General features: G+C 37.2%; 1 protein-coding gene across 1 annotated transcript; it reads left to right on the top strand.

Annotated features, from left to right (window-relative positions):
* Positions 1-128: 128 nt before the first annotated feature.
* PUM3 (pumilio RNA binding family member 3) lies at positions 129-26,888 on the top strand. The gene is made up of 17 exons (XM_035310502.1): positions 129-297; positions 1,761-1,943; positions 3,077-3,212; positions 3,932-4,007; positions 4,799-4,892; positions 5,111-5,177; positions 5,917-6,091; positions 7,971-8,074; positions 8,590-8,668; positions 10,760-10,858; positions 11,606-11,659; positions 13,417-13,497; positions 17,147-17,289; positions 18,036-18,258; positions 19,576-19,663; positions 21,731-21,821; positions 26,650-26,888. Exons 1-17 carry the CDS (start codon positions 201-203, stop codon positions 26,777-26,779), a joined length of 1,920 nt encoding a protein of 639 aa, XP_035166393.1. The 5' UTR covers positions 129-200; the 3' UTR covers positions 26,780-26,888.
* Positions 26,889-26,953: the final 65 nt, after the last annotated feature.

Raw genomic sequence — 26,953 nt, 5'->3', positions numbered from 1 at the left:
AGGGGGCAGCGGGGCCGGGAGCCGGCCGGGCACGGGCTACTGCCGCTGCTGGAGCAGCACCGGCCGCCCAGGGACGGCTCAGCCTCGTGGGCGCCGCCCCGAGCGCGATCGGGGCTCGGTGCCGGCCCCCGGAGGCCGTGGAGGTGCAGGTCGGACCGGCCGCTAATGCCGCTTCCCGTCTGGTGTGCAGCCGCGTCGCGATGGAAGGCAGGGGTAAAAGGAAGCCGGCCGCGAGGAGCGGGAAGGCGCCTCGTGGGAAGGCGCTGCACGGAAAGGGGAAGTTCAAGAGAGATAATGGTAAGGAGGCTTCGTCCGTGGGTGGTGGCCGTGCACCAGCACGCTTGGGCTTTACGGTAAATCCTGGCCACGTGGAAGGGCTGGCCTGGCAGACGAGGCGGTATTTTCTGCTTGGGCTTCAGTAATGCCATAAACTCCATTTCCCATCCGGTTCTCATAGAGAAGTTGATGTATGTGGGCTGGATGAGCAGACAGTGAGGTGCGTTGGGGTGCCCGTAGGGTGGTGGTCAGTGGTACAAAATCTAGCTGGAAGCCAGTAATGAGCAGAACACCCCAGGGGTCAATATTGGGTCTAGTCTTATTTAACATCTTCATTAATGATCTAAATGATGGGGCAGAGTGCACTCGCAGCAAATCTACAGATGTCATAAATCAAGGGTGCGTGAAATCAAGGGTGAGTGGTAGATACACCAGAGGACTGTGCTGCCATCCAGAAGAACCTCAGCAGGCTGGAGAGGTGGGCAAGTATTTCCAGCAGATCAAGACAGGTTAGTCTTTCCCTCTACTCAGGACTGGTGAGGCTGTACCTGGAGTACTGTGTCCGGTGCTGGGCTCCCCAGTGCAGGAGAAGTATGGGCCTACTGGATAGAGTCCAGTGGAGGGCCACCAAGGTGATCAACAGACTGGAGCATGTCTCCTCTTAGACCAGACTGAGAGATCTGGGATTGTTTAGCCTGGAGCAGAGAAGACTCGGGGATCTTACCAGTGTGTATAAACCCTGAATGGGAGGGTGCAAAGAGGATGGAGCCATGCTCTTTTCAGCATTTCCTAGTGCCAGGACAAGAGGCAATGAACACAAACTGGAACATAGGAAGTTCTATCAGGAAACACTTCTTCACTCTGCTGGTGATGGAGCACTGGAAGAGGTTGGCCAGGGTGTTTGTGGAGTGTGAAGACCTCCTTAGAGGTCTTCAAAAGCAGTCTGATCATTTCAGTGGGCTGTAGGTGTTACTGCTTGTATATGGGGGTTGGACCACTTTACCTCCAGAGTTTTCTTCCAGTCTAAACCAGTCTGATTCTGTGTTGCATTCAAAACTATGCTGATTGTAAGATCAGTAAATTGATCTGTTCTGTTAGAAATGTTCTGTTAGTTCTAACAAAACTAACAAAATGGTTAGAACTGATGTCAAAATAGCTCTGACATAAAACTGTGAACAGGTGATTGTAGGACTGGTGATTTTGATGTCCTTAATTTAGAATAATCCTTTTTATGCCTGGTCTATTATGCTGCAGGCTGGAAAATAATGCAAAGTTTCTTGGGCAAACTGCAGGACCTAAGGACTGCAAAAAAATATCTGACTTTGAGAAGCAAGAAAGAATTGTTACTATATATGTATTTGGTATTACATATTATTATTACAAGTAGTCTGCTGCTTTTTATCATTGTAAATTGTTATTTTGAAGCTTTAGGGTAATGCTTTCATTTTTATTTTATTTTATTTTATTTTATTTTTTGTTACTAGATTCAGGTCCTCCAAAGAAATTTGCTAACAAAGGAGATGAGGAAGGAAAACCTAAATCCACTTCCAAAAAAATTGTGAAAGGAAATTTAAGACCTGGAAGAGCTAGTATCAAACAATTCAAGAATAAACAGCAACCAGGAGGTCTTGCAAAGAAGAGGAAACTTCAGGATGGGAAAGAGGGAGGTGAGCAAATTTAAGCCTGGATATCAATAGAAACAAGGATTTGATAAACACATTGTTCATCTAAGTCTTTTATCCACACCTTGTTACCACCTTTCCAAACTGACTGACTCCAAATTTGCTTTATATTTAGCCTTTTCTGTGTAAAGATTTATTTCACCTGATTAAGCCTGAGCCAAAGTCATGGGAATCAACAATTAAGAGTTTTCTTGGAAGTCAAAAGTAAAGATTTAATAGCAAATTTAAATAACTGATATGCCATCATAAAGCTATGATTGTTTAAATGACAATATTGTGGCAAGCATGAAAGTGACAGTTTCCACATAACTCTGAAAAACAGTTGTTCATAGACTTGCCTTAGAAATGGAATCCTCTCTTATAAAAGTACTGGCTAAAAATTTGGAATGAAAACATTTGTGAAACGAAGTTGATTATCCTTTTTTATATTAGTTTGGACCACAGAAAAATATCTAGTTACCTCTTAAAAATATCTTTTTTCTATTTTTTATACACTTCACAGCTTATTTTGTCTTATATAGAGAGGCTAAATAAATGCCTTTCTATCACTGTTTAAATAGTTTTGTTTTTTTAATTTTGGTACAGGAGAACTTTTGCTATCAAACAAAATTATTGGGATGATTGAACACACACATCAACATAAAATGAGAGGTGGAATCTTGCAGGGTGGATTCTGAGGTTCTCTAGAAAAATGTTAGTTGTCTGAAGGACAGGAAAAAGTGTTGGGTGTTCTGGTGTAGTGGCTATTGCACATTTGCAGAATGGCTTCACAGATGGAAAGATTGCATGGTGGTGTTGCTTTCAAAGCAAAGTATCACTGTTACTTTTGGAGAAGTGATACAGAAATTCTATAATACACTTTGTAAAAAGAGAGCATGGTTTTTGAACTGGCAAGGTAATTAATTAGTGGCATGTTTTTGAATACCAAAGAACAGTGCTTCAAGGTCCAAAAAATTTAAAGCTGTATCTTTAGTGTTGTTCCGTATAGAAGTGATAGTTAGCACTTCCTCCAGGAAAGCAAAATATATATGATGAATTCTTCTCTCAGGGTATGAATAAAACTAAAATACTTTAAAATACTTAATACTTAAAATACTTATGCTTATTTTTATCTTCAGGTTCAGATTCTAAGAAGCCTAAATGGGATGACTTCAAAAAGAAAAAGAAGGAATTAAAGCAAAGCAGACAGCTCAGTGATAAAAGTAATTATGACATAATTGTGAAATCAAAGCAAATATGGGAAAGTGTTAGAAGGTAATTTTTTTTCTTTCATTGTCAAAAGTTGCAAAGAATTTAAAATTAACAGTGTCTCCTTTGTTAATTTTATGAAACTGTATTTCCACAGTGAAACTCAGTGGGTAAATCATAACATTACCTGTAGTTCTGTAGAGGATTCAAGCAAAGTGTGGTGCTCTGTAATGCTGGGAATGTAGAAATGTCTCACTTGGTGTCGCTTTTATTTTAGGCTAAAATATTTAAGGAGTTGTCTTGTTTTTTTGAATTGTGAACCATAGAATATACACTGATGTGATCTGATCTTGCAGTTAGATCACTGCATTTTTGGTGGAGGTTTATATTATTTCTTTGCACTAGGGTAATTCTCAGACTGAGGACCCATGTCAGAAGGAAGTTAATTCTAGTGTGCTCTAATTGTATGTGCTTTCCGGTTTTGCTTATAAGACACTTAAGAATCTAGTATCTAAGTGACATCAACAACTGTGACTGTAGATTTAAGTTTATAATGTTTTTAATTGTTATTCAGAAGAAAATTATTTAAAAGTGTGATTTTCTGTTTTGGTTTCTAGGCACTGAAAGTGCTTAATTACATCTAGTCACAGCTTTAATTAATGCCAGTGTAAATGGGCATTAGCAGGCACTAATTTCATATTTTTTACCATCTTGCTTTTTAATATATAGGTAGAACTGAATCATATGTTTCTTTAATTAAGATTGTTTTACTTCTCTGCTTGTAGGAAGAAATGTGATAAGGAAAAGCGGGAAAAGCTGATGAATGAACTACAAAAGCTGCTTAAAGGAAAAATTAAAAATGTAAGGAAAAAAATCAATGCCATGTAACAAACATCATGTAGTGGGTTCAAATCCACAAAAGTGAAGTATAAATGCTTCTAGGTACTAACCTTTTTTTTCTTGAAGCTACAGGGAACGTTATTTTAACCACATTTAAAAACAAACAAACAAACTAGTAGGGTTGAGAGGCTGCTTCTGCCCCTTAAATTTGAGAACAGTAGTCCTGGGACTCTTTGCCTATCAGCTGGCTATTATAAGCATGGCTGTATTGCCAAGCAGATTTAATCTAGTAAAACTATGTTAAATGAAGTTTAAAATCAGCTACTCAGACTCAATTGTTGCTTTTTGGTATTGCTTCACAGAAGTTATTGCCCTGATAATTAACTGTATTAGACAGTCTTTCTGTTAATTCTTGAAATGTGCAAATTTGCAGTGAAATATTGCTGTATTCTAAAGGGATTCTTGGTATTCCATGCAGAAGTGGAACTGTAGGGTAGCACTCACTCTGAAATTCCAAAGAATATGAGAGAAAACAAGATACAATTTCAGGGTTTTCATTCAGTGTTAAATACTTGATGCATTTCACAGTTTTCTTAATTGTCAGCAACTGCAAGTATTCTCTGTATAGGGTTTGATAGTAATTCTAAAGCAGTAAAAACACATAAAACTTAATTTGTTGCAACATGTAATGACAATTATAAGAGTAGTGGTCTGTTACATGTGGCATAAAGCTAGATAGAATGTATTAAAATAAATTTTGTACATACTGACATATGAATGACCTGGGTTAATGAAATGTATCTGTCCTGCAGCTGGCATTTGCACATGATTCAACTCGAGTGATCCAGTGCTTTATTCAGTATGGTAATGACAAACAAAGGCAAGAGACATTTGAAGAACTGAAAGGTATTTTTTCCCATCTATGTGTTACTTGTATGCTTGTGCGTTGTTGTTAAGGTGCATTAAAACAAGCCAAGTTATTTTCTCTAAAATATTTTTTGCTTTCTTCTGGAATAATACATCATTTCTAGTGAGCTCTTAAAAATTACTTAAATAGTGGCATCTTGTTTTGTAGTGTTAATGCCGAGAAAAATAAGAGCTGAATGTGTTTTCCTTTCTTCTAGATAGCCTGGTGGAGTTGAGCAAGTCAAAATATTCGAGAAATATAGTGAAGAAATTTCTTATGTATGGGTGAGTATGAAGTGAGATTGCCTAGCTTTGTTTCATTTGCACTGTGAATACTCTGGAATTTATAGTGCACCAATGATGATTTAAAAAAAAAAAAAAAAAAAACTGAAGACAAACAGCAATGTATTTGGAAGCATGTTTATAACAGTGGTGAGACAGAATTGTTTGGTATTTTGCCCAGAGTTTGTGGAGTCTCCTTCACAGGAGATACTCAAAACCCACCTGGATGCCATCGTGCTCTAGGTGTTTCTGCTCCGCGTAGGGGGTTGGACTAGATGATCTTCAGAGGTCCCTTCCAACCTCGGCCATTCTGTAGTTGCTGGTAGTTGTTTCTCTTTTGCAAGCAGTGAAGCTAAAGCTGTACACATCATGGAGGAAAAAGTGCCAAAAAAGCTCAGATACATGCTCAAAGTTGATTTTTCCGTTACACATAACAACTGGCTTGTAAAGATGTTATATTCTCACTGAAACTTAGTGTTTCAGGAAGTCATCCTTCTGCAGCGTTTGTTCACTGTTTCTTTTTATTGTGTCAGAATGCATAGTTGATCATCCTTCATAACTTCTGCAGATTCTTGGTTTTTGAACCATGTTTTTGTAAAAGCTATAACGTTGATCTAGATGCATGTTCTGGTTTCTATGCTAATACTTACCACTTAGATAAGCTTCCAGAAATAAAACTAAGGCTAGATCACATCTTCCCTAATGTTTTAACTCTTGGTATCAATCTTTCCCTGTGAAACAGGACAAAACCACAAATTGCAGAAATAATAAAGAGTTTCAAAGGTCATGTGAAAAAAATGCTCCGTCATGCAGAAGCATCTGCTGTGGTGGAATATGCATATAATGACAAAGCCATTCTGGAGCAGAGAAATATGCTGACAGAAGAACTATATGGGAATACTTTCCAGGTTTACAAGGTGACTTCAATGCTTTCCAGCCTAAGGTGTTGTAGTATCTAATATGTTGTGTTATTGATATCATACCTATCTTACCTGCTACTTCTTCTGATAAATTTCCTTTCTGTGAGCTGTCCAAATGCATTCTACTATATGCAAGTTGTGCATTTCCATTAGTTTGAGTGTTTCAGTTTGAGCTATGTGAAATGTATTTCGTTCATGTATGAGCTTGTTCTGCTCATCAAAGACAGTCTAGTATTCTGTTGTTGGAGTTACCATAGTGTCTAGCTTGATGTAGTCATCCTTGCTGAGATAAGATTTAGGATTAATTCCCCTATAATGCTGTAAATGGCTTTTGTATCAGATCTGCATTATGTCCCCTTAGAACTGAGTGTGGGGAAATGTGCTTGGATCTGTGTACACCTGCTGTTTAAGCCTAATTTTTGGCTTAGTTTCCTTTTCCCATGGAGACTATTGGACTTAAGTCCAAACTCATGACACTGTTTAGATGCAGATGCCCAGCAGACAGCAGAAAGATTTTTAAGTGCGGCCTGCTTTGTTTTGACCTCTAGTTCATTCTCCTTGCTGATACGGTTTCCTGTTACTGGAGGGACAAATAATTCTAATTGCTACAAAGTACAAAGCTGTTTTACCCAATTATTAACTGTAGCAGAGTGACTTTTGTACCTCACATAAAAAAATTCTGGTAAAATTTTAGAGGAATTTAACACCTCATCTCTGAACTGGAAAGGTATTTTTTTTTCTTTAGAGGTTATCTTAAGTTTTATTAAAGCATTTTGCAACACTGTAATGCAAAAGGCATATTTTCTGTGTTTATGGACTGTAATTTTTCTGGGAGTATACAGTCTTTGAAATCAAGCGTGCGGTCTACGATTCTGCCGTTCTAGCATTTGTCTTGAGTACCTCAAATAATCATACTTCGTGGTGTAAAACTAAGACTCAAAAATAGGTGGATTTATATGAAACTATGACATAATCCTTAAAAGACAAATAATTCTGTGGAGTTTTGAATTGTGATCCAATTCTCCCCTTCCTGTCTCCAACTTCTCCAATCCCATTCCAGCAGGATATAGAAAATATATAGCAAATAGGATAAAAAGGAAAAGTTTTCTTCTCACTATCTGTCTAGTTTGATCTCACGACCAGTGATAGGACTCAGGGAAGTAGATGGAAGCTATGACATGGGACGTTCAGGCTAGATGTAAAGAAAAGGTTCTTCACCCAGAGGGTGATCAGGCACTGGGACAGACTCCCCAGGGCAGTGGTCACGGCACTGAGCCTGCTGGAGTTTGGCACATTTTGACAACGCTCCCAGCCACATGATCTGATCTTTTTTGGGTGGTCCTTTGGGAGACTAGGAGTTGGACTTGATCCTTGTGAGTCACCCTGAGAAGGACTCAGGATATTCTATGATTCTACCAGAAATTAGTTCTGTATTCAAAGTATATAGTCATCTTCTACATGCTGCTCTTGGACTGGAATTTCGTGGACCTCTGTTAACTTCTTAATTCATTTATGTGTTATTGTGTTGACCACGGACATGTATGCATCTTGCTGTCCTGCAAGACTCCCTTAAAGACACCGATTTCATATATTTTACTTTGTACCTGACAGTCTCATGAAGAGCTGGCTGCAATTGCCAGGAAACTGTTCAGTCCATAGAAGTAGCTTTTGTTTGCTATAGCTTCTGATATTCAAAGTAGATAACATTTTTTATTTAGAATTTTAGTTCTAAAAGCTGATAGTTTTGCAGAGAGTTCATTTTGTTTGTGATATTGTTGATGAATTGCTGTTTGACAAGGGACTGAAGAACATAATTTTGTGTGAACTCTGATACCTACTGGGAATGATTAAACCTGTGAATGGACATTCATTTCAGACACCAGTTGTTCCAACGCTGGATAAGGTACTAGAAGCTCAGCCTGGAAAGAGAGAAGCTATCTTGGATGAAATGAAGCAGATTCTTACACCAATGGCACAAAAGTAAGGACAAAAACTAACTCAAGGTGTCAATCTAGCATGTACCTGTTTGTTTCTTTGTTACTTACATTATCTGCTTATGTGGAAGAATAGCAGTAATACTGCTGTTCTTTTCACCCATAACATTGCTGCACGGGGTAACAAGTAACAATGATTTTGTCAAAATTGCCATAACGAATATCTTAAATCATTGTGAGTTCCATTTCTATAAAGTAAAGTGCCCTTCCTGCTGCCACTGCCCAATAGAACTCTGGACAGTGTAGTATGCCTTCTTAATGTGCTATTGGACAACAATCTTGAGTGCTCTTAGGCAAAAATATCTTACGAAGTTTTGGAATTTTACTTTTTGTAGGATTTTCTATGTAATGCAATTGCTAAACGTCTTATTCGGAGTGACTATATTTTCTGCATGCCGTACTGACTTTTTTTTTTGGAAATACAGATAAGGCAGTGTTAAATTATGTTACAACCATTGCTAATGGGGGACTTTTTCTCATTTTTCCTCTTCCCAAATACAGAGAGGCTGTGATAAAACACTCACTGGTACATAAAGTATTTTTGGACTTTTTCACTTATGCTCTTCCAAAACAAAGATCTGTAAGTATCCTTTGGTTGTTTTAGTTTTCTCTTACCTTTCAATTAAATGCTTTAAATGTTGTTATAAAAGTGTTGTAGCTACAAAGAAATGCAGTGGAATTTGTATTTTTTCTTACCTGGTCATCCAGATAAATGTCTGGGGAGTGCTGTTTCATGGAGATTTACAGTGATCTTTTATACTACAGCAATAGCGTTGGTGATGTTTGACTTTAAAATAATTAAAGTATAATGCAAAGACTTAATGTGATGGAAAACTAGTACTTTCTCTGGGTGTGCTAAATGTTCCTTCTCAGTAGCTGGAAAATAAGATAGAAGCTTTGTCTCCAACTTTAATTGTAGTAGTTCAGCTTTCACAGTTTATTAGCCTCTCCTAGCCATTTTACAAAATATTTTTTTTTTATCAAAGTATAATCAAATTTGTCCTTTCTGTCAGCAGATGAAAGGGTCTCTTGCCTACAAGCCAAGCATGTGGCTTGTATCGCTATGTCTGTATTAAACTCCAATTCCAAGCTTACCCCAGTCACTCTTGCAAAAACTAGGCCTAAATTTATCCAAGTGACGTGACATCTGTATGAGGTAGTATCCTGCCTGGTATCACCTATCTCCAAACCCTGTCCAATGTCCTCATTTTGATTCTGCTACTCAGTGCCATCTGACTCTAGGCCAAGTAGAGCCTTCTGGACTTGTTGTGTGTCTCACCTCTTTTCTGCTAGAATGAGCCCTTTTTCTGTTACAGTTAACAAAGACAAACCAAGAGTAGTAGGGTGGATTATTTGTGGCCTGTTCTACATACAGATCTTACCTAATTCAAGGATCCTGAGCATGGTTTCTTATAATAATTCCACTCAAGAAGAGTAAGGGTGCAGCTCTTTTCCCTTGCCTGTCTTTTTGTACAGATATGGTAACATCTGAATATTGTCTTTATTAAAATAATAGATGGCTAGATTTTTTTCAACTTTGTGCACATGCAACCATTTGGAAACCTCTTCTGTAGACCTGTCCCTTCCTGTGCATGTAGCCATTGATGCCAATAATGTCGTAATTGAGCAATTTCTAGAGAGCCAAAAGCAGCTATTGCTAGAAAGTGAGAAAAATGGAAACTCCACATCAAGGTATCTATCAGACAATAACAGAAATAGTATTTAGTAACCTAGGTTGTCGGTTTTTTGTTTTGTTTTGTTTTTTGGCCTGATGTTATTTCCAGATGGTTTCAGAACTTCTTCCTTTTGATATTGTGAGAAAAATCTCAAAAAATTTTCTTCAGACAGGATCTTTTGTGAAGCTATTTTATTTGCGATTGCAATGGCAGGCGTCCTTCCAATTAGGTGCACATTTTAGTAAACAAATCATAACCTTTTACTGCCTATTACCGGACGCCTGATCACCTCCCCTGTTTCCTCATTGCCTGAGTACTACAGGTTCACAAGCTACTCGATGTTCCTCTATACCATATATGTACTTTTTTTTTCTTCAACCCTTTAATTTCTTCTTTTTCCCTTTTTTTTCCTTCCTTATGTTTTGAGAACTTGTGAACAGTGTTTTACTGTTCTCACACTGCTTATCCTGTTTTTCTCAAGCTTCTACCTTATTTTGGAACTGTGAGGCCTTCTACTGTCCACTTATCTACTTAGCATTTCTCCTTGTTATGACTACACAGTTACCTCGGAATACAGAAAGTTAGTTCTCTACTGCAAAAACACAACTTAGTTTCTCACAATATGAAAACCAACTTTTGGCTCAATCTTGTCATATCTGATTTACATATTTTGATGTTTAGGTGACTTTTTAGTTCTTCATGCTCTCTAGCTGGTGTATGTATACGTAAATTGTATCCCCTCAAAGATCTTTTTCTTGTATTTTTTTTCCGACAAGTGACAGGCTTTGATATGCTTTGGATTTCACATGACGTACAGTTTTGGAAGAGGGAAGATTGTGTCATTTATAGTCTTTGGGATTCTTTTTGAGGCCTGTTCTTGTAGGTCAAGCCACTGAGAGCAGTTCTAAAGGACCGTTGGTGCTCTCTGTAGTGTCATGAGCAAAAATTCCTTGTAGTTTCTTTCACCTTTTTACTTACCACCTTTTCTTCATCAGGAAATGATAGAAGCTATAAGAGAGGCTGTCATATACCTGGCACACACTCATGATGGAGCCCGAGTAGCAATGCACTGTTTATGGCATGGTACTCCCAAGGTACTGTTTGGATTCCTTCTACCCAGCTCTGCTGGAAAATAGTCTGGTCTGAGACTATATGTGACTGATTTCTCATGTAGGTTGAAACTCTGTAGGTATATGGTATCAGCTTTTGGAAATACCATAATGTGTCCGATATCTTTGCATGAACAGAAAAAGAAAAACACGCCTTATTTAAATTAAATTTAAAAAAACAAAAAAAAGAAAAAAAAAAAAAAAAAGAAAAAAAAAAGGTTGCTAGGGACTGGAGTAATGAGTCTAAAGAAGAGTGAGTAATGATTGTAATATCTAGAAGAACAAACCTGGGGAAAACTTCTGCAAAAAATACCATGCTAGCAAAGGTATTTTCTAACAGGTTAGAGTCCTTACTTCTTTAAAGATTCAGGTCATGTTGAATGGGTTTCTTTCCAAGCAAAGAGTGCCAAGTGCATTCTTCTTTCCTAAGTAATGGACAGGATATAGGTGAATATTTTTGTTGAAGTTACCCCTTTTTTATGTTCTTGCATTGCTAGAGTGAGCATGTGGACATCGCACAGAACAGCCCTGAGACTGACTCTTTCACAATTCAGATTTAGCCATTTATACTGCTGTTTAAGTGTTGATTAATATTACAAATGTTGAACATCAGTAACTATTCTGTGCTTTGGGAAGCAAATTGTAGCTTATCTTTTTGAAGGTGTTAATAACAGCTCAGTTGTTCAGAATCACTGATGTTATAGGCTCACTCAAGTTTTTCTTTTTGGATAGGACAGAAAAGTCATTGTGAAAACTATGAAGACATATATTGAAAAAATAGCAATGGTGAGTGTTCATTAGTCATTTATTTCATAAATAAAAATTTCTTAAATACCTGAGCTAATGCTTAGAGGCTGATTTTAATGTGCTTTGGTAGTAGAAAGAACTGTGAGGTCTTAATAAAATGAGGTTTGCAATAGTGATGTACTAGATTGATTTGGAGACACTAGTATCTAGTATTCTCTAAAATAGCTGAGTTAATTATAAATCTTTTTTCTAAGTTTTTTTCTTCAGTTAAAGTATAGGAGAGTTAGTTTATAGGAGAGTCTGTTTAAGACAGAAAAAGCAGATATCTTCAAGCCCATCTTTATATTTTGTCTTCATACTATCCCTTCGTTAATTTATTAAAAATAAAATCTGTATGCAGAAGAACAACAAAAATTAAGATATGCGAGGGATGTCATTGGAAAAGTTGTTTAAGCATATTAGTTTTAGAACATGCTCAATACATTTTTAAGTCAGGGGATTCTAAAATTAATTAATACCGAATTGACATATCATGGAAGAAGTCTATATATAATTATTTTTTTAATGAGAAGTGTGACTGGAGACTGTGACGCTAACAGAGTAGCAGTTGCAACTAGTTTTCATGTTACAAGGCAAAACTGCAACCGTAAAGAAATGCTTTCTAAATGTATTCCTTTTTGGGTGCTGTGTTCTGTTTACTAATGGTTGGTCATTGGTCTCCAGGCTTTTTTGATCATGCAGCCCTATCAGTAAAAAATTATGAGCACATATCCCCAGTGTATCTATTTATAAATAATATTCAGTACAACTGTACTAATACATTATATACATTGTAAAACATACACAAAAATAAAAATTAAAAATATGAGAAAATATCTTTAAATAGCATTTTCTTTATTAATTAATGCTACAAAAGAGTACTTAGTGTCACACCCCAGTGGATAGTCTTGCACACCCCAGTTTAGAGACGACTGGCCAATGTAATGTTTCTCTCGATGATTTTCTAATACCAATAATAACTTACTTTATATATGTATGTATGCTTTTATAAAAAAAGTGAGACTGTGGTTGAGTAACAGTTCAAATAGTTTTGGAGTACATTGAAGGCCTGGCCTCACATTCATGCAGAGTCTCACTGACACAAAAGTGAATTAAGCGGTGCCCCTGCTCCATACGCTTGTATTTGCTAGATAAATACTCTCCAGAAGTACAGCATGTGATACATCTCAGTTTTAATTCAGTTTTTAATACTTCACTCGCAGGCTGGTATGACACTGGAACAGGTTGCTCAGAGAAGCAACCATCCCTGGTAGGATGTTCCCATCCCTGGTGGTGTTCAAGACCAGGTTGGACAAGGCCGTGGGCAACCTGGTCTAGCGAATGGCGTCCCTGCCCACAGCAGGGGGTTTGAAACTAGATAGTCTTTAAGGTCCCTTCCAACCCAAGCCATTCTATGATTATATGTTCCAGCAAGGCAAATCCTGTGATTTCAAATGATTATTATATAATTGGATGAGGTTAACAGCTTGCATATGATAAAGCAATGTATCAAGTTATAATGCCCGATGAAATCTTTTTTAAGAGGCCTCTGTTAAACAAACAAATGAGCTCTTGCTTTCCAAGAGCCTAAATGTGAAGTTTTCTGTGACATTCTGTGCCAGTGGACAGAATTTGCTTGTAGACTCATGTTGTGCCATGTTTGAGACAAACTGTCATAAATGTTGGTTCTAAATGAGCTACTGTTTGTAGAACTCAGCTATATATTCTTGAAGCTTTCTCACATCTCATCTTTACAGGGTGAATTTTCTCATTTGGTCTTGCTGGCAGCATTTGATTGCATCGATGACACTAAACTTGTGAAACAGTTAATTATATCTGTAAGTAGTTCTTCCTGAAGTACTGTACTAATTAGTGTCTTTGTATTTGTCATTGTACTAGAGGATCAAAGTAAGAATCCATCCACTTGTTAGAAATCATTTAATCCCTTTCCAACTTTTAGATTTCCTTATACTTCTGTCATTTTTTCTTGTCACAGATGACTCAGCACTTTAATTTACTGAATTTGAATTTAAGTTGGATTCACTTCTTGCTGAAAATTACCCTTTTTGTATATGTTCATCCTAGCTAGTGAATGACTTCAATATCTTTAATGGAAAATGTCTTTGTCATAAAGGTTTGAGCTCTGCTAGTATTGTGGGGATTGAAGCGATGTAAAGCTTTAGAATGAGGAAGTTTCCTTATACATTTTATGGGCAAACATAAAAAGTCAATGATATCAATGGCTAGAGTGTCATTGTAATGTAAACTTTTTGTTGTAAAAAAGGTTATTTAACATATGTAGCTCATTTCCAAGTAGTATCTTGGAAAGTAAGATTTCAAGATGAGCTGTTGTTATCCTAGGGGCACATGGCAACATGTCTGATTATACTGTTTTGAGGCATTGTAACCTGTCACGCAGAGGAGCCACATCCCTGGAAGTGTTCAAGGCCAGGTTGGATGGGGCTTTGAGCAGCCTGGTCTAGTGGAAGATGCCCCCCCCCCCCATGGCAGGGGGATTGGAAGCAGATGTTCTTTAATGTCCCTTCCAACCCAGAGTATTCTATGATAATATAACATTAGTTTGAACAAGAGCAATTAGCTGGGGACTTTTGTCTGGATGTTGAATATGTAGAGTCACATTAACTCTCAGAATTTGATACGTGACATAACGTGTTGATAATTAAATGAAATTTGGCATTCTGGATAAAATCCATGTAATATTTTTATCAGACCTTCAAAATGGATATAGATAAGCATCTGAAACACAAGAGCACTCCAGCTATTTTGCAGCACCTGCATGAAGTTGCATGATGAACAGTAATGGTAGAATGATCTAGTCTGCATCTGCTTCCTTTTGGAATGCCCCATTTCCCCACTTTCTTTCAAAAACATGATTTAATGGTAGTAAGGTATCTCTACTTAGACCATGTTTTACATGCAAAAGTTACTGATTTTAAGTTGTTTTAACTGTAAATGACGGTAAAGTTGTCTTTTCACACAGAGAAAAGAGACTTTATAGCACATAATTTTCATGCAGGATAAAATAATGAATGTTGATATATATAGGTTGCAATGTGCTTATAGTCATACTCATGTGATAGCTTTTTTCACATTAGTGATATACATGGGATCACAGAGGTTGTCAGGCAGTGGCAAGGAGGTGTAGAAGGTGAATGCTCTGTAGTGGAGAAGGAGATGAGAAACCAGTCATGAGGAGGCTTGCTTTGCTTTTGCTTGGAATGTTGTATAGGGGGAATTGGATTTGTGTATCCTAACATGGAAAATCATCACAAAGTCTGTTCCTCTCCTATGGGTCTAGAAAGATTGAAAGTGTTCCAGGTTGGAGGTGGTTTGTGTTCCTTCGGTATATTAGCTATGATCACAGCTGGCTTTGTTTCCAGAGTTTATTCAACAATGTAACACCTTTGGGCAAGTTCCAAACATGTAAGCCCTGAAAGATCAGGGCATCTTTGTACAAGATCACTGATGCCTTACTGTGCTATGTTAAAAGCACTCAGCTTGCTGGGCACTTATTAGTTAAGATACTGTGTTTGACTTTAGCTCCTGAAGTGCCATTTAATTACAGAATCATCTGTGGTTTTCTGCCATCTGAGACCTCCTTATATTATCCCAGGTAATGGAGTGTTTACTGTTTGGTCATGTTCCTGCATCAATCTGGACAGAGGAGTAAAGGAGAATAAGGAGTGGCCTTCACATACACAGAATTAGCCTGTCTGGGTTAATATGAGGCCAAAAATATGAAAAAGGTGTCAAGGAAAAGGAAAAATGTATCAAGTAAGATCAAAACCAGCTCTTCAGATGGGGAAAGAAAACTAGTAACTTGACGATGAGGTGGAAGCATCAAGAAATCAGTTCTTGAAGCACAGTTTATGGAAGAATCAAAAACTTAACTTTCTTAAAGTTAGACTTCTGAAATACTTTATACATGTAAATCATTCTGTCCATCCTAGAAGCTTAATTGAAGGAAAGAAAATAATGAAGATCTGGGGAAGAGAAAAAGCAGTGTTTGCCAAGTCTGTCTGTCTTTTCTTGTTGTTGTATTATAAAACAGATTGCTATGTGGGCTGGCAAAATGGTAGGGAATTCCCATGTAAGAGAGAGTTGTAAGCTCATAAAAGCCTCCGAGGAAGGTCTTTCTTTATCTCTCAGCTACGCAGAGTCTTAATCCTAGACTAGAGAATAGGTGTGTTGTCTTACACCTTCATATATGATTGGAATTGTAAAATGTGTGTCTGGCACGTGTTAGGATTCAGGCAGATTTCAGAGGGAAGGTTGTAAGAATTCTGAGTAAGCAGTGCTAGGGTAATGTTACCGATGTAACAATACCCGTTGCCATTTAGAGTTTCTCCTGGTGCTTTCTTGCAGTTCTGGTGAGGAGGTTCTGTAATTCTTCAGAATCACAGAATCAGAGGGGGAAATAGAATTTTGAAGGATGTAACAGAAAATAAAGGTATTTCTTTTTGTGCTAGATGGCTGTGCCATAGGTTGATTTCAAAGTCCAGGACCTTTTTCCTTTGTTTTTAAGAATTGTGCCATTTGTAGATACACTTTAAGAGGGAATTGATTGTTGCAATAGTCGTGAATATCTAGATGGTATTCAGGGTTCTCCAGTGTTACTTGCATGAAAAGAAAATTATTACTCTATGAAAGGGCATTTGTCAAGATGCTGACAAAAAAGTGAGTACAAACCTATGGGCTAATGTAGGTGCTTCTGTCCAAATATAACGATATACTTGTATTAGCAAGAAAATTCCATTATATACTAAAGCATTCCTCCCTTATCCCTGTCATTGCATGAGGGTGTGAGGTACCTACTCTGTAGCTCACAAAATGGTTATTTATAGCCATCTGCTGGTCTCTGGAGAAAGCCTGGTGTTTTCTTCTAATGCTTAAACAAACTGCAAACAATACTGATACTGCTTCTAGCAGAAGTCAGCTTCATTCAGTTATTGAAACTTTTTTGTCATTCTTTGATCAATTTAAGATGGAGTTTTCCTTCCTAAGCACTGTCAACAGTGTGTATGTACTTACAGCCATTTCAAAGTCAGCATGGTTTCAGTGATTGATCGTACGTGATGTGATAGATGATGCTTTGTATGTTTGGTCTGTAGAGATTGTGACTTCTACTCAGATTATGTCTGTACACGATCTGACGTACCTGAATATGTGGTGTTCTTGCTGATACAAGCAAGTACGAAGAACAAATCTTGTTCTTTCAAAGCATTTTTCTTATCAATTACATTAAGACATGTTTAGAAGATGCATCAAACGTTAGTATTTTTTCAATTTCTTTCACTTCTGCAAACTTGCGTTTTGATTAGGGTTTTTTTGGATTTAATTTTAGAAGCACATATGAATCCTATTCACAATATTTAGTTTTCCTAAGCTTTGTGTTTGAAAGACAATCCATAATTACTGGTAACTCAAAACTTATTTATATCTGTTGCTGTCTGTTTGCTTTTACAGGAAATAAATGCTTCCTTGCCCGGTATTATTAACAACAAACATGGAAAAAAGGTTTTGTTGTACTTGCTAAGTCCTAGAGACCCTGCACATTTTGTTCCAGAAATCATCACGCTTCTGCAACAGGGTGATGGAAATGCCTATAGGTAATTGAGATATTAAGATTTTTCCTGGAGTCCAGAAGAGTTCATCCAACTTTCACATGATACATTTTCTTTATAATATATCTAAGTAATGTAAACGCTTTTATATAATGTGCAAATACTATTAGGTATATTAATCTGAAGTCCTAACTCTTATACCTTTGGTTTGAAGCTTGTGTGTGATGATTGGTGATCAGCAGTTTTCCCCTTCTGTAAAGGGCAAAAAATACAATGTGTTCTTTGTTTAAACTCCTATAACAAATACGGAATAACAGTAAAATTTTAATATGCATTTTGAGTTGCATAAAAGTATATCTTAAAATCTAGCAATAGAAGTGTAAAATGTTGATTTGAATTCAGTCCCCGATATTGATAATGATATTGAAGCTTATCAGCTTTTGAAGAAGCAGCAACTTTAGATGATTAGTGAGCTGTTTAAGCATCTCTCTCAGTAGTTGAGGTAACAGAAGTTGAGGTAATAGACAATATATGGAGGTCAAGTAACCATTGCTAACAAAATACTCTATGAAGTTTACTGACAGCTTTAAATGCTGTATACTTCCTCATTCTGTGTGTTCTTAAAATGTGTGCAATATTTAGCTGTATGTGAAACAGGGAAGAATAATGGTTTGTTTTGACTTTTCAGTAATATATAGCTGTCTCAAATAGTATGTGTATTCTGAATTTCTTTTGATTTGATGTGCATGAGGAGGAAGTCTTCTACAGTAATTTGCTGTCTCTTTTGTCAGCAAGAAGAATACAGAACTCCGCCGCCGTGAACTCCTGGAAGCCATTTCCCCATCTTTGCTAGAATATTTGCAAGAACATTGCCAAGAAGTAGTGATGGACAAAGCTACCTTTGTCTTGGTTGCTGACATTTTAAGAACAGCCGTTGGTGAAATCCAGCCCACATTAGATGCAATTGCTAATTTAGCAGCGGAAGAGCTGGTTCCAGGTGGCCATGATGGGCAGGTAATGTAGCAGAGGATAAGGTGCTGATATCATGCAGTGCATTTGCTTGTTTCATTACTAACACAAAGCCTGTTCATTTTTCTCTTTTACATAAGAGGTCAGTGAACTTCCATGATAGACTCATACACTAGAAGTGGTCTTTTTTCTGTTTTCTGACGTGTTGCTTTAATAGCTTATTGTGTCTAGAGTGATGAAGGCTTGAGCCAACGTTCCATATGAATTTGAGAGCAAGGTACTTCATAGTCTTGAGTCTTTCAGAACTAATTTAAACATTTGGTGGGAAGGCAGCTAACAGTCATGTTACGTAGGTTCTCTTTTAATATTGTCACTATGAAATCAAGTAGTTAGTACCTTTTTATAGTTCACTGAACTGTTTGCACTGCAAATGTTAGGGTCCCTTAGCTTTCAGGTATGTATATGTCCATGAAAGGGAAGATCTTCGATAACAGGTGTCTTTGCAGTATGATAATCTTTTCAAAATGTGCATGAGAGGCCTTTCCTGATTTTGTTAAGGTCAGGCAGGTAAATCTCTGTAGACTAGAAAACAGAAAATGCTGTATAGACCATATTTGAGACAGATGTTCTCAAGATTTTTAAAGTTTTGCTGAGTTGGCTTGGCCTTCCCCAGTTTGGCAGTGCCCCTTCCACTGCAGTGCCTATAGAATGCAATATACATAGTTCACATAAAAGTACAGTTAGCAAGTCAGTTTACTGATGGAGGAAGAATATTGAAAGTATCATCGACCCCTAACAGACGAACTAGATTTCTTGCTTCTCTGCCACACCATGAAACACATGCTTCTACCCAGATGTTCCAGATGTATCTCTTCAAGACGTTGACTAAAACCACCTATCCCTTCTGTTTTTTGGATAAGCATTTGGTAGAATTTTATATGAACTATTGTTTTCAGTGCTTTTCTGCAGGTCACACTATAGTAAATTTTGGAATCTATGAAAACATGAAAAGTCTGGATATTCATGTGGAGTCAACAAGACCTTGAGATTCTGCTAAGTAAGCATGAAGTCTTAGGAGTGATAGATGAAACATTAGTGGATGTGGAGCAACAGATACAATTTATATTACTAAAAGTCAGATGTTACAGGGCAGAAAATAAAATAAACAAACTGGTCATTTTAAATAAGCGTTCAGATGTTTGCATCAGGCTTGCTGATATTTGCCGAGGTACTGAGTAAATGGATGAGTGTGGTGTGGCAGCTTCCCACAAAGGGAAGAGTAGATAAAGCATGCAGAAATAACTATGGAACTATGTTTTGTATCATTATCACTGAATAATTTGTATTTTTCCCCTCTTAAAGCTTCACATTGCAGAACATCCAGCAGGTCATTTAGTATTGAAATGGCTAATAGAGCAAGATGAAAAAATGCGAGAGAGTGGAAAAGAAGGTATGTTTGAAATTCAGCTTTACTTGATCAAATTTTGACTTTGGAGTAATCATTTAGCTGACCTAAAATAAGATGGCTGCATTTATTTCTTTAAACGTACTGATGTTTCGAAAATTTAACATTCCCTCTAAGGTCATCGCTGTTATCTTTTTTTGCTGCTGTGAGTTGTTACATGAACAGAATGCAAAAGATCGTTGTTTTTTTTTTTTTTTTTTTGTAAAAAGAAAGTACTAGTCTTTTTTTTTTTTTTCTCAGGGGTTTACAGTGTATTTGGGACTGTGTTTGTTTCTGTGCTTAAAATGTATTTCTTTGCTCAAATACACAGCAATTTAAATGATAATTATAGAAAAGGTAAAGCCTTTCTGACAGGAAGACTCGTTTCATTACTGCTTGTAAGCCAAGCTGTAATCCATACTGTGTTCATTAGTGGTGCTGAGTTACTGCCTTATAACTGTTGCTACAATAATTCAGGCACAAAAATAGGACATCTTTGCTATTCTATATCCCAGAAGGCAGAGATTGGGCACAGATGTTCTCATCTTAATTTAGCTTTTTTGAACTCATTTTATTACATAACTGCAAAATCTTGTTCTGTGAATCACCATATCCTAATAAAGATTACTTTTTGTCATATAAAAACCTTGAAAAATGGAAATGGGTGGGAGGCATAGTATAATCTGAACGTCTGTTGTGTGTAGGGGGCTTTTTCATTGTGTTAAACCCTTTTTTTCTTAGTGTCCAGCCATCTACTGTTTCCTTTTAAAAATAAGAGATTGCTGACCTTTATTAAATGTTTCTTGTAGAAGGCTGTTTTGTTACTACTTTTCCCAAGTGCGTGATTGGAAATGTCCAAAGAGGAAGTTTTATCTGACCATCAGAGACTAGACTAATCGAGATTATAATAGTTGTTTTTTGTTTGTTTGTTTGTTTTTCTGTTAGCAATACACAATTCCTTTTTTAAACACAAGTATTTCCCTTTGGTTTCCTTGATTTTGTCTGAAAAGTGTGCTGTTCAGAATTGTTGTGAGTTTATTGCATTAGCATTAAAAAACAACCAAACCATTATCACATAGGGAACAGCTGAATAAAAACTGACCTGTTCTTCAGTTGGAATTCTAATCTAAAGTGACAGTGAAAAATAGCTTAAGTTTTTACTGGGAGGTTGAAGGTGGAGATTCTCTTGGTTACTTCCTGATGAATTTGTTCAGCTTACAAGTTATAAGAGCTGGTTCCCTGAAGTTCATAGAATTATAGAATGATTTGAATTGGAAGGGACTTTAAATTTTCAACCCTCCTGCCATGGGCAGGGACACCTTCTGCTAGATGAGTTAGCTTAAATCTCCATCCAGCCTGACCTTGAACGTTTCTAGGGATGGGATGTCCATTGCAGTTCTTCAAAATCAACTATGGGCTTGTGGTCAGCTTTCGTTCTTTCTTTTACATATGCGTTTACTGTAATGCAAATCAACTTAGGCAGTGAAAGCTACTGAAGAAGTAGAGCCCTATAGCATCAGTACAACTGAAAGAAATAAGAGTCAAGTTGGTTTTCATGTGTCACTAAAGGATTTGGTCTGAAGATACCAGAGCGTATGTTGTTCTGTCATGTCAATTTGCACCTTGTACAAATTCTGTTTCTTTGGCTGTAGCATCAAATGCTTGAAAACAGCATTTTTCAGCAGAGGTGTCTGTTTTAGTAAGTTGCATGCAATTATCTCTTGTGTTGATGTCATTCTTACCAAGTTCTTCCATTGGAGTGGTTGCCTTTTTTGAGATGTGGATAGTCTTTGAAACCATTTAAAAGAGAAGTAGCAGATATACTGCTTTATAATAGTAAACTGTCACATGGTGTTGTTACTGTCTAATTTTAAGCAATGCTTGGAACCAGCATCAGCAGAGGTATCAGTGCATTGAACAGCCAATTATTTCAATAGATCATAACTTTGTGAATACTTGATGGATAAAATCTATTAAACTAAATTGCAGCCACAGATAATTTTTAGTATGTTTCTTTGTATAAGGTTACTGTCTTAATTTTTTCTCACCCCGCTCCTTTCCCATGTTTTACAGGTTGCTTTGGAAGAACTTTGGTGGAACGTGTTGGTATTGAGAATTTGAAGACCTGGGCAAAAGTAAATCGAGGTGCCATTGTTCTTTGTTGGTATGTAAGGCTCATGACTATTTCTGATTAGGCCCCAGTATTAATTTCTTGAACAGCTAAGAGAACATTAGTTGTAATTTCTACCAGCATAATTCCATTTTTTGCTCATGGAATACTCTCTTCCATGCCACTGCTAAGTTTCAAGTGGAACAAAGTACTGGAAAAATTCAAAGCTGAATTTCTACAGGTTATCCCTTCAGCTCAGGCTTTTGTAGTTCTAGGAAGTAGTTCAATGTTTGAAGAAATCTGAAGATTAAAAAAAATACATATTTTTTGATCTTGTACCTACCAATGCATGTTTTACCAATGCAAAAGACTTAAAGGAGGACTGCACATATAGCTACATGAAAATAATTAACCATGAAATACTGACTGGGGTCAGTATGCACAAATACAGTTGTTGGTGTTTTTTGTTTTTTTTTTTTTTTCCTGTAACTTGCTACTTTGTCTTGATGCATTAATTATGGAGCCTGAGCATGTTTCATACTGAAGTAGGAAAGTGTTTGGAATAGACCATGCAAAGGATTATTATGAGCTGATAGGTTTACAACTTGAAAGTAATGAATGATACAACTAGTAAGATCAAAAAGAGTGCACAGGAATCAGACCACTAACATTACAATTTTGTTTTTATCAAATGCCAACAGTTGTATTAATCATTGCTATTTTCACATTGTAACTAAATGTCAGTGTCAGGTCATAGAAACCCAAGGTTTTGTTGTAAGATGTAAGTGTGTGGTCTCTGTTCTGGAACTGCTGGGTCAGCATCACACTGCTGGCTCCTTGTAAAGACTTTCACTGAGCCAAAATCAGTAAACAATTCAAACAGACAACATACTTTTTTTGAAACATGAAAGATCTCCCTTTTTCCACCTCACTTCTCCTAAAGTTACTTTGGGTTCCTTGATGATTGCCTTCCATCTGTGCTTCTTATTACCTTAGAGTGAGGCTAGTTTGTTCATTCTCTTTAGCAAGATGAATCAAAAGCTGTTTAATAGAAGGCTTTTCTGAAATCAGAGTTTAATTCTAGCTTGTTTAGTCATTGCCACTTAGATCACTACTGAGAAGAATTAGTAGTAGAAGAGCAGTGGTAATCTGGATACGAGAAGAGTTTACACAACATCATAGTAGTCATAGATACGGCAGTTAAGATGGTTCACTTAACAAAAGTAGAATGCTTTATTTTTTTGTATCTTGCAACTACAATAAATGCATCTAATGCCTATAATCTAAGCCTATGCACAGATGTTCAATAGAGATCTCTTATAAAGGTTTGTGCACTGACAGTGTGTTCATGCTTGGACTTCTTCCTCTAACTTAAGACTGCGGAGATTGATTTAACATGTGCTGTTGCTGGTTTATGTGCTAAGCTATCCTGATTGTCCAAATAATGCTTGGAAGGAAATTAGTGGATTTTTTTTTTCATGCATGACACTTCAATAGCTGTTCAGCTGTCAGTGTGACAACAGCTTTTCAATAGGTTTTGAAGACTTTTGGAAAAAACAGGAAACTAATAATTACATATTTGTAGAAGTAAACACGTTATTTTATGGAAATGACATGGGAAGGAAGAATGTGATTTTTTTTTTTTTCCTTTCTGATATTATACATGGCACTACAGGGTGGGGATTTGACAAGGGTACTTTGTTACCAAGTAGGGGAGCTTATCTCCTGGTCTGTCAGTTTGAACACTTTTCACCAAAATTTAATCTCATCTATCTGGATGGAGATATAAAAGTAGTGGGGAGTTGTGGTTTATTTGTTGTATTTGTGTGTGTGTGTGTGTGTTGGGGGGGGGTAGTATTCCTTTTTGATTCTAAATAAATGTTGAGGCTCTCTTAATGACTCTTTAGGCAGGATGCCCTTTTGTTTAGGTGGCTGAGAACACAAATAAATGTAACCAGCAGTATTTGTTCCATACCATGTGACACCTGGTTAGCTCAGTAACACATGTAATTAGTCCTATTCTTGTTCAACTACTTGCATTGAAATGTAGAGAGGTTATCTAAATTGTACAGCAGTGATAAATTTAACTTACTCGTGTATGTATAATGACTGCAATGTGTTTCAATAGAACCACTTGAGTTTTTTAAAAACTTCTCATCTTAAAAAAAAAAAAAAAAAGGTTATAATTTTATCATAAAAGAGCTCAGATCCCTCTTACAGAGGTAACTTGCAGATACTGACAGTTCTCCTTGAAAGTATGATTAATTTCTATTGTGTTGTTGGCTTTTGGAAGCCATCTGTTACATACATGCAGATCTGAAACTCAGAATTATTCAGTCGATTTGAAGCTTTTGGCTTTCTAGTTGTTTAAGCTCGTTCACCAGTTATGTGCAGCTCATTGACTGCACTCAACTGAGTAGTCACCTGGTATCCTCTGAACACTATCCTTTCATTGTCCTAATTGCTTTTGATTTTATAAAAGAATCTGGGACCTGGTTTTGACTTAGTACAAGAGTGCAATATTGGAAGAGTCTGTAGGTTATGAGAGAGCGCTCTGCAGACACCACAGTCAAGCTTAGTGTAAATAAAATGTTTTAAGTACTTGAATTTTATAGATGCTGTCCTAGTTATATCTCTACATCTGACGTTTCCTCAGTGTATTGAATTTGTCAATGATATGTTACATCAGGATAGATATACCAAATGATTTATAAATCTCCACGTGCAATTTTTGTAACTTGTAGAAGTTACATTTTATATCCACAAAATACATAGGTACCTCCTTACCAGATTTTAGAAGAACTTTCAGAAGAAGAAAAAAGACTAACATAATATTTTGGTTACATTATTAGATATGTAGATGTTCCACATTAAAAATATGGTGTCTTGAAATACCTGTGGATTCCAGCAATTCGAAAATAGCTACACGTGTTTTCATATAGCCACTGGCAGATGAAATTCCCTTCTAAAATATCAAAGTGTAGTCCAGAATGGCTTGCTGCCACTTCTGTATGCTTTTTGTACCAGGTGGCAAACCAGGTGAGCCTCTCTATGCTAATTGCCAATGTATTCAGCACATCTTTTGTCATTACTTTTGACTTTCTTTCTCTTAATGGGTTACATGACCTACAGAAAAGCTGAAAAAGTACGACTGTGATGAATGTGTTGAATTCAGTTTTAAGGAAGGCCTCATGATTAAATACTGCTACAGCTAAAAGTAGCAAGTAAGTACTTCCAGTAAGTGTCACTGGAAGTTGTTAGTCATAGAGTCATAGAGTTAAATGTAGGAATAAAGTGGCTGAAAATAGTAGTGTTGTCCAATGGGCATCACATGCTTTCCTGCCTATTGTGTTGTCATCCTGCACAGGATACAGAGTCATAAGGAGTTAAAATTTAAATCTCTCCTTAAACTATAATAATTTGTTTTTTGTTTTTACTCCATTCAGCTTGCCATACCTAATGCATAGAATCATGGAATCACATAATTTCTTCCTTATATCTAATCTAAATCTACCCTATTTTGGTTTAAAGTCTTGTCCTCTTGTCCTATCACTGCAGTCCTTGATAAAATGTCCCTCTCCAGCTTTCTTGTAGGTCCCGTTTATGCATTGGAGGACTGCTAAAGGCTTGTTTAAAGAGTATGGTAGAAACAAGCTTTTTAGATAGCTGCAAATTTGTGATCCAGGTGGAAGAATCCTAGGGTTTGTAAAGACCAGTAGTATCATGCACCCTTCTTGGTACCAGTACACGTGTTATAGTTTGCTTCCAATCTTAGTTCATTTGGATGCCACAGTGACTTCTAATTCTGTTGCAGACACTGGCTGCAGAAAACATTAAACTTTTTAGGTAGTGTTCACTCACCATTTAGAACTGGCAAAATAGATGTGCCATTACCTCTACTTTGTATTGTAATACAAACACATTTCACTACTGCCTGAAAGACGGGGAGAAGAAGTCACTGTGTAGGTGGATGTGCAAATGCAGAAGCTTTTACTTTTCTAGTAAGCTTCTTGTGAATTTCCTTGTTTCTGGGGATCAAGTTACCTAAGAAAGGTGGTTTGTTTTCCAAAAGCAGTATCTTTAAAAACAAACAAAGACAACAGCAACTCAAAAACAACCAAGACTGGTAAGTTTCTGTAGTCCTGTGGTAAAGGAACCACAGATATAGAATATTAAAAGTACTTTATGTGTATTAGACTTATGTCACGGCATCCAGTTGTAGGATCCCCATTACAAGAAAGGTGTCAACAACTGGAGTGAGTTCAATAGTGGCTGACCAGTGTAGTTATGGGCTGGAGGCCTTGCCCTGTAAGGTGAGGCTGTGGAGCGGGGCCACATCAGCTGGGAGAAGGGGTTGGCTTTTGGGGTGCCCAGCAGCAGCCCTGGCACTGGCAGGATGGGATGGAGGAGATGCAGCCAGGCTCTGCATAGTGATGCATGGTGGGAGGGCAAGAGGCATGGCACAAGTTGAGACATAAGAGGCGTAGGCTAGAGAGGGGAAGCCTTTTCCCACCAGTACAGCCTGGCTGGCTGTAAAGCTGTGGCCCTTGCAGGCTGGGGAACTTTACACCCCAGATGAAGCCCTGAGCAGTCCAGCCTGACTTCATGTTTGAACCTGCTTTGAGCAGGAGATTGGACTTGGGCTCTGCAGTTCCTCTGGGTCTGGTTTATCCTGTGTTGGTTGTGTTCTTATGTGGTATATCATACTTTCAGAAAACTTTATATCTTTGTCTAATAGAAGATAATAGTCTCTAATAGAAGATAATAGTCTGCCCTAAACAATTTTGTTTTGAAGTAGTTAGCTGTTTCATAATACGGACAGCTTTTCATATGACCTATATTCTGACCTTTCATGACCCTTTTTTTTACCCTCCTTTTGTAGCCTTCTCCGGAGCACTGATCAAGAAGTGGCAAATGCAGTCAAAAAAGGACTGAAGAAGCTTGTCCCAAAGTTGAAGCTGAACAAAAATGTAAAAGGAATAGAAGCATTACTGGAGAAATTGACTTCCTAGTGTAACCGATCTTTTTAGCTTCAAATACAACTATGCAATGTACTCCCAGTTGGTAAGATTCTGCTCCATGTCTAAAAAGCATTTGTAAATTAAATATTTTTTAAAACAATTTGTCTCTTGTAGTCCTTGTGGTAAACAGCTGCTCACAAATATTTAGATCTTGAGATTTCAGAG

This window comes from Oxyura jamaicensis, chromosome Z, assembly GCF_011077185.1.
Source record: "Oxyura jamaicensis isolate SHBP4307 breed ruddy duck chromosome Z, BPBGC_Ojam_1.0, whole genome shotgun sequence".
Lineage (NCBI taxonomy): Eukaryota > Metazoa > Chordata > Aves > Anseriformes > Anatidae > Oxyura > Oxyura jamaicensis.
Note: the sequence above shows the minus strand (reverse complement) of the source record. Positions and strands in the feature narration are given on the sequence as shown.

Excerpts from the sequence above, each read along its gene's own strand:
- PUM3 (XM_035310502.1), top strand. The coding sequence starts at position 201 with ATGGAAGGCAGGGGTAAAAGGAAGCCGGCCGCGAGGAGCGGGAAGGCG. Across the intron at positions 8,075-8,589 it reads CTTACACCAATGGCACAAAA|AGAGGCTGTGATAAAACACT; the intron begins GTAAGGACAAAA and ends TCCCAAATACAG. Across the intron at positions 19,664-21,730 it reads GCGAGAGAGTGGAAAAGAAG|GTTGCTTTGGAAGAACTTTG; the intron begins GTATGTTTGAAA and ends CATGTTTTACAG.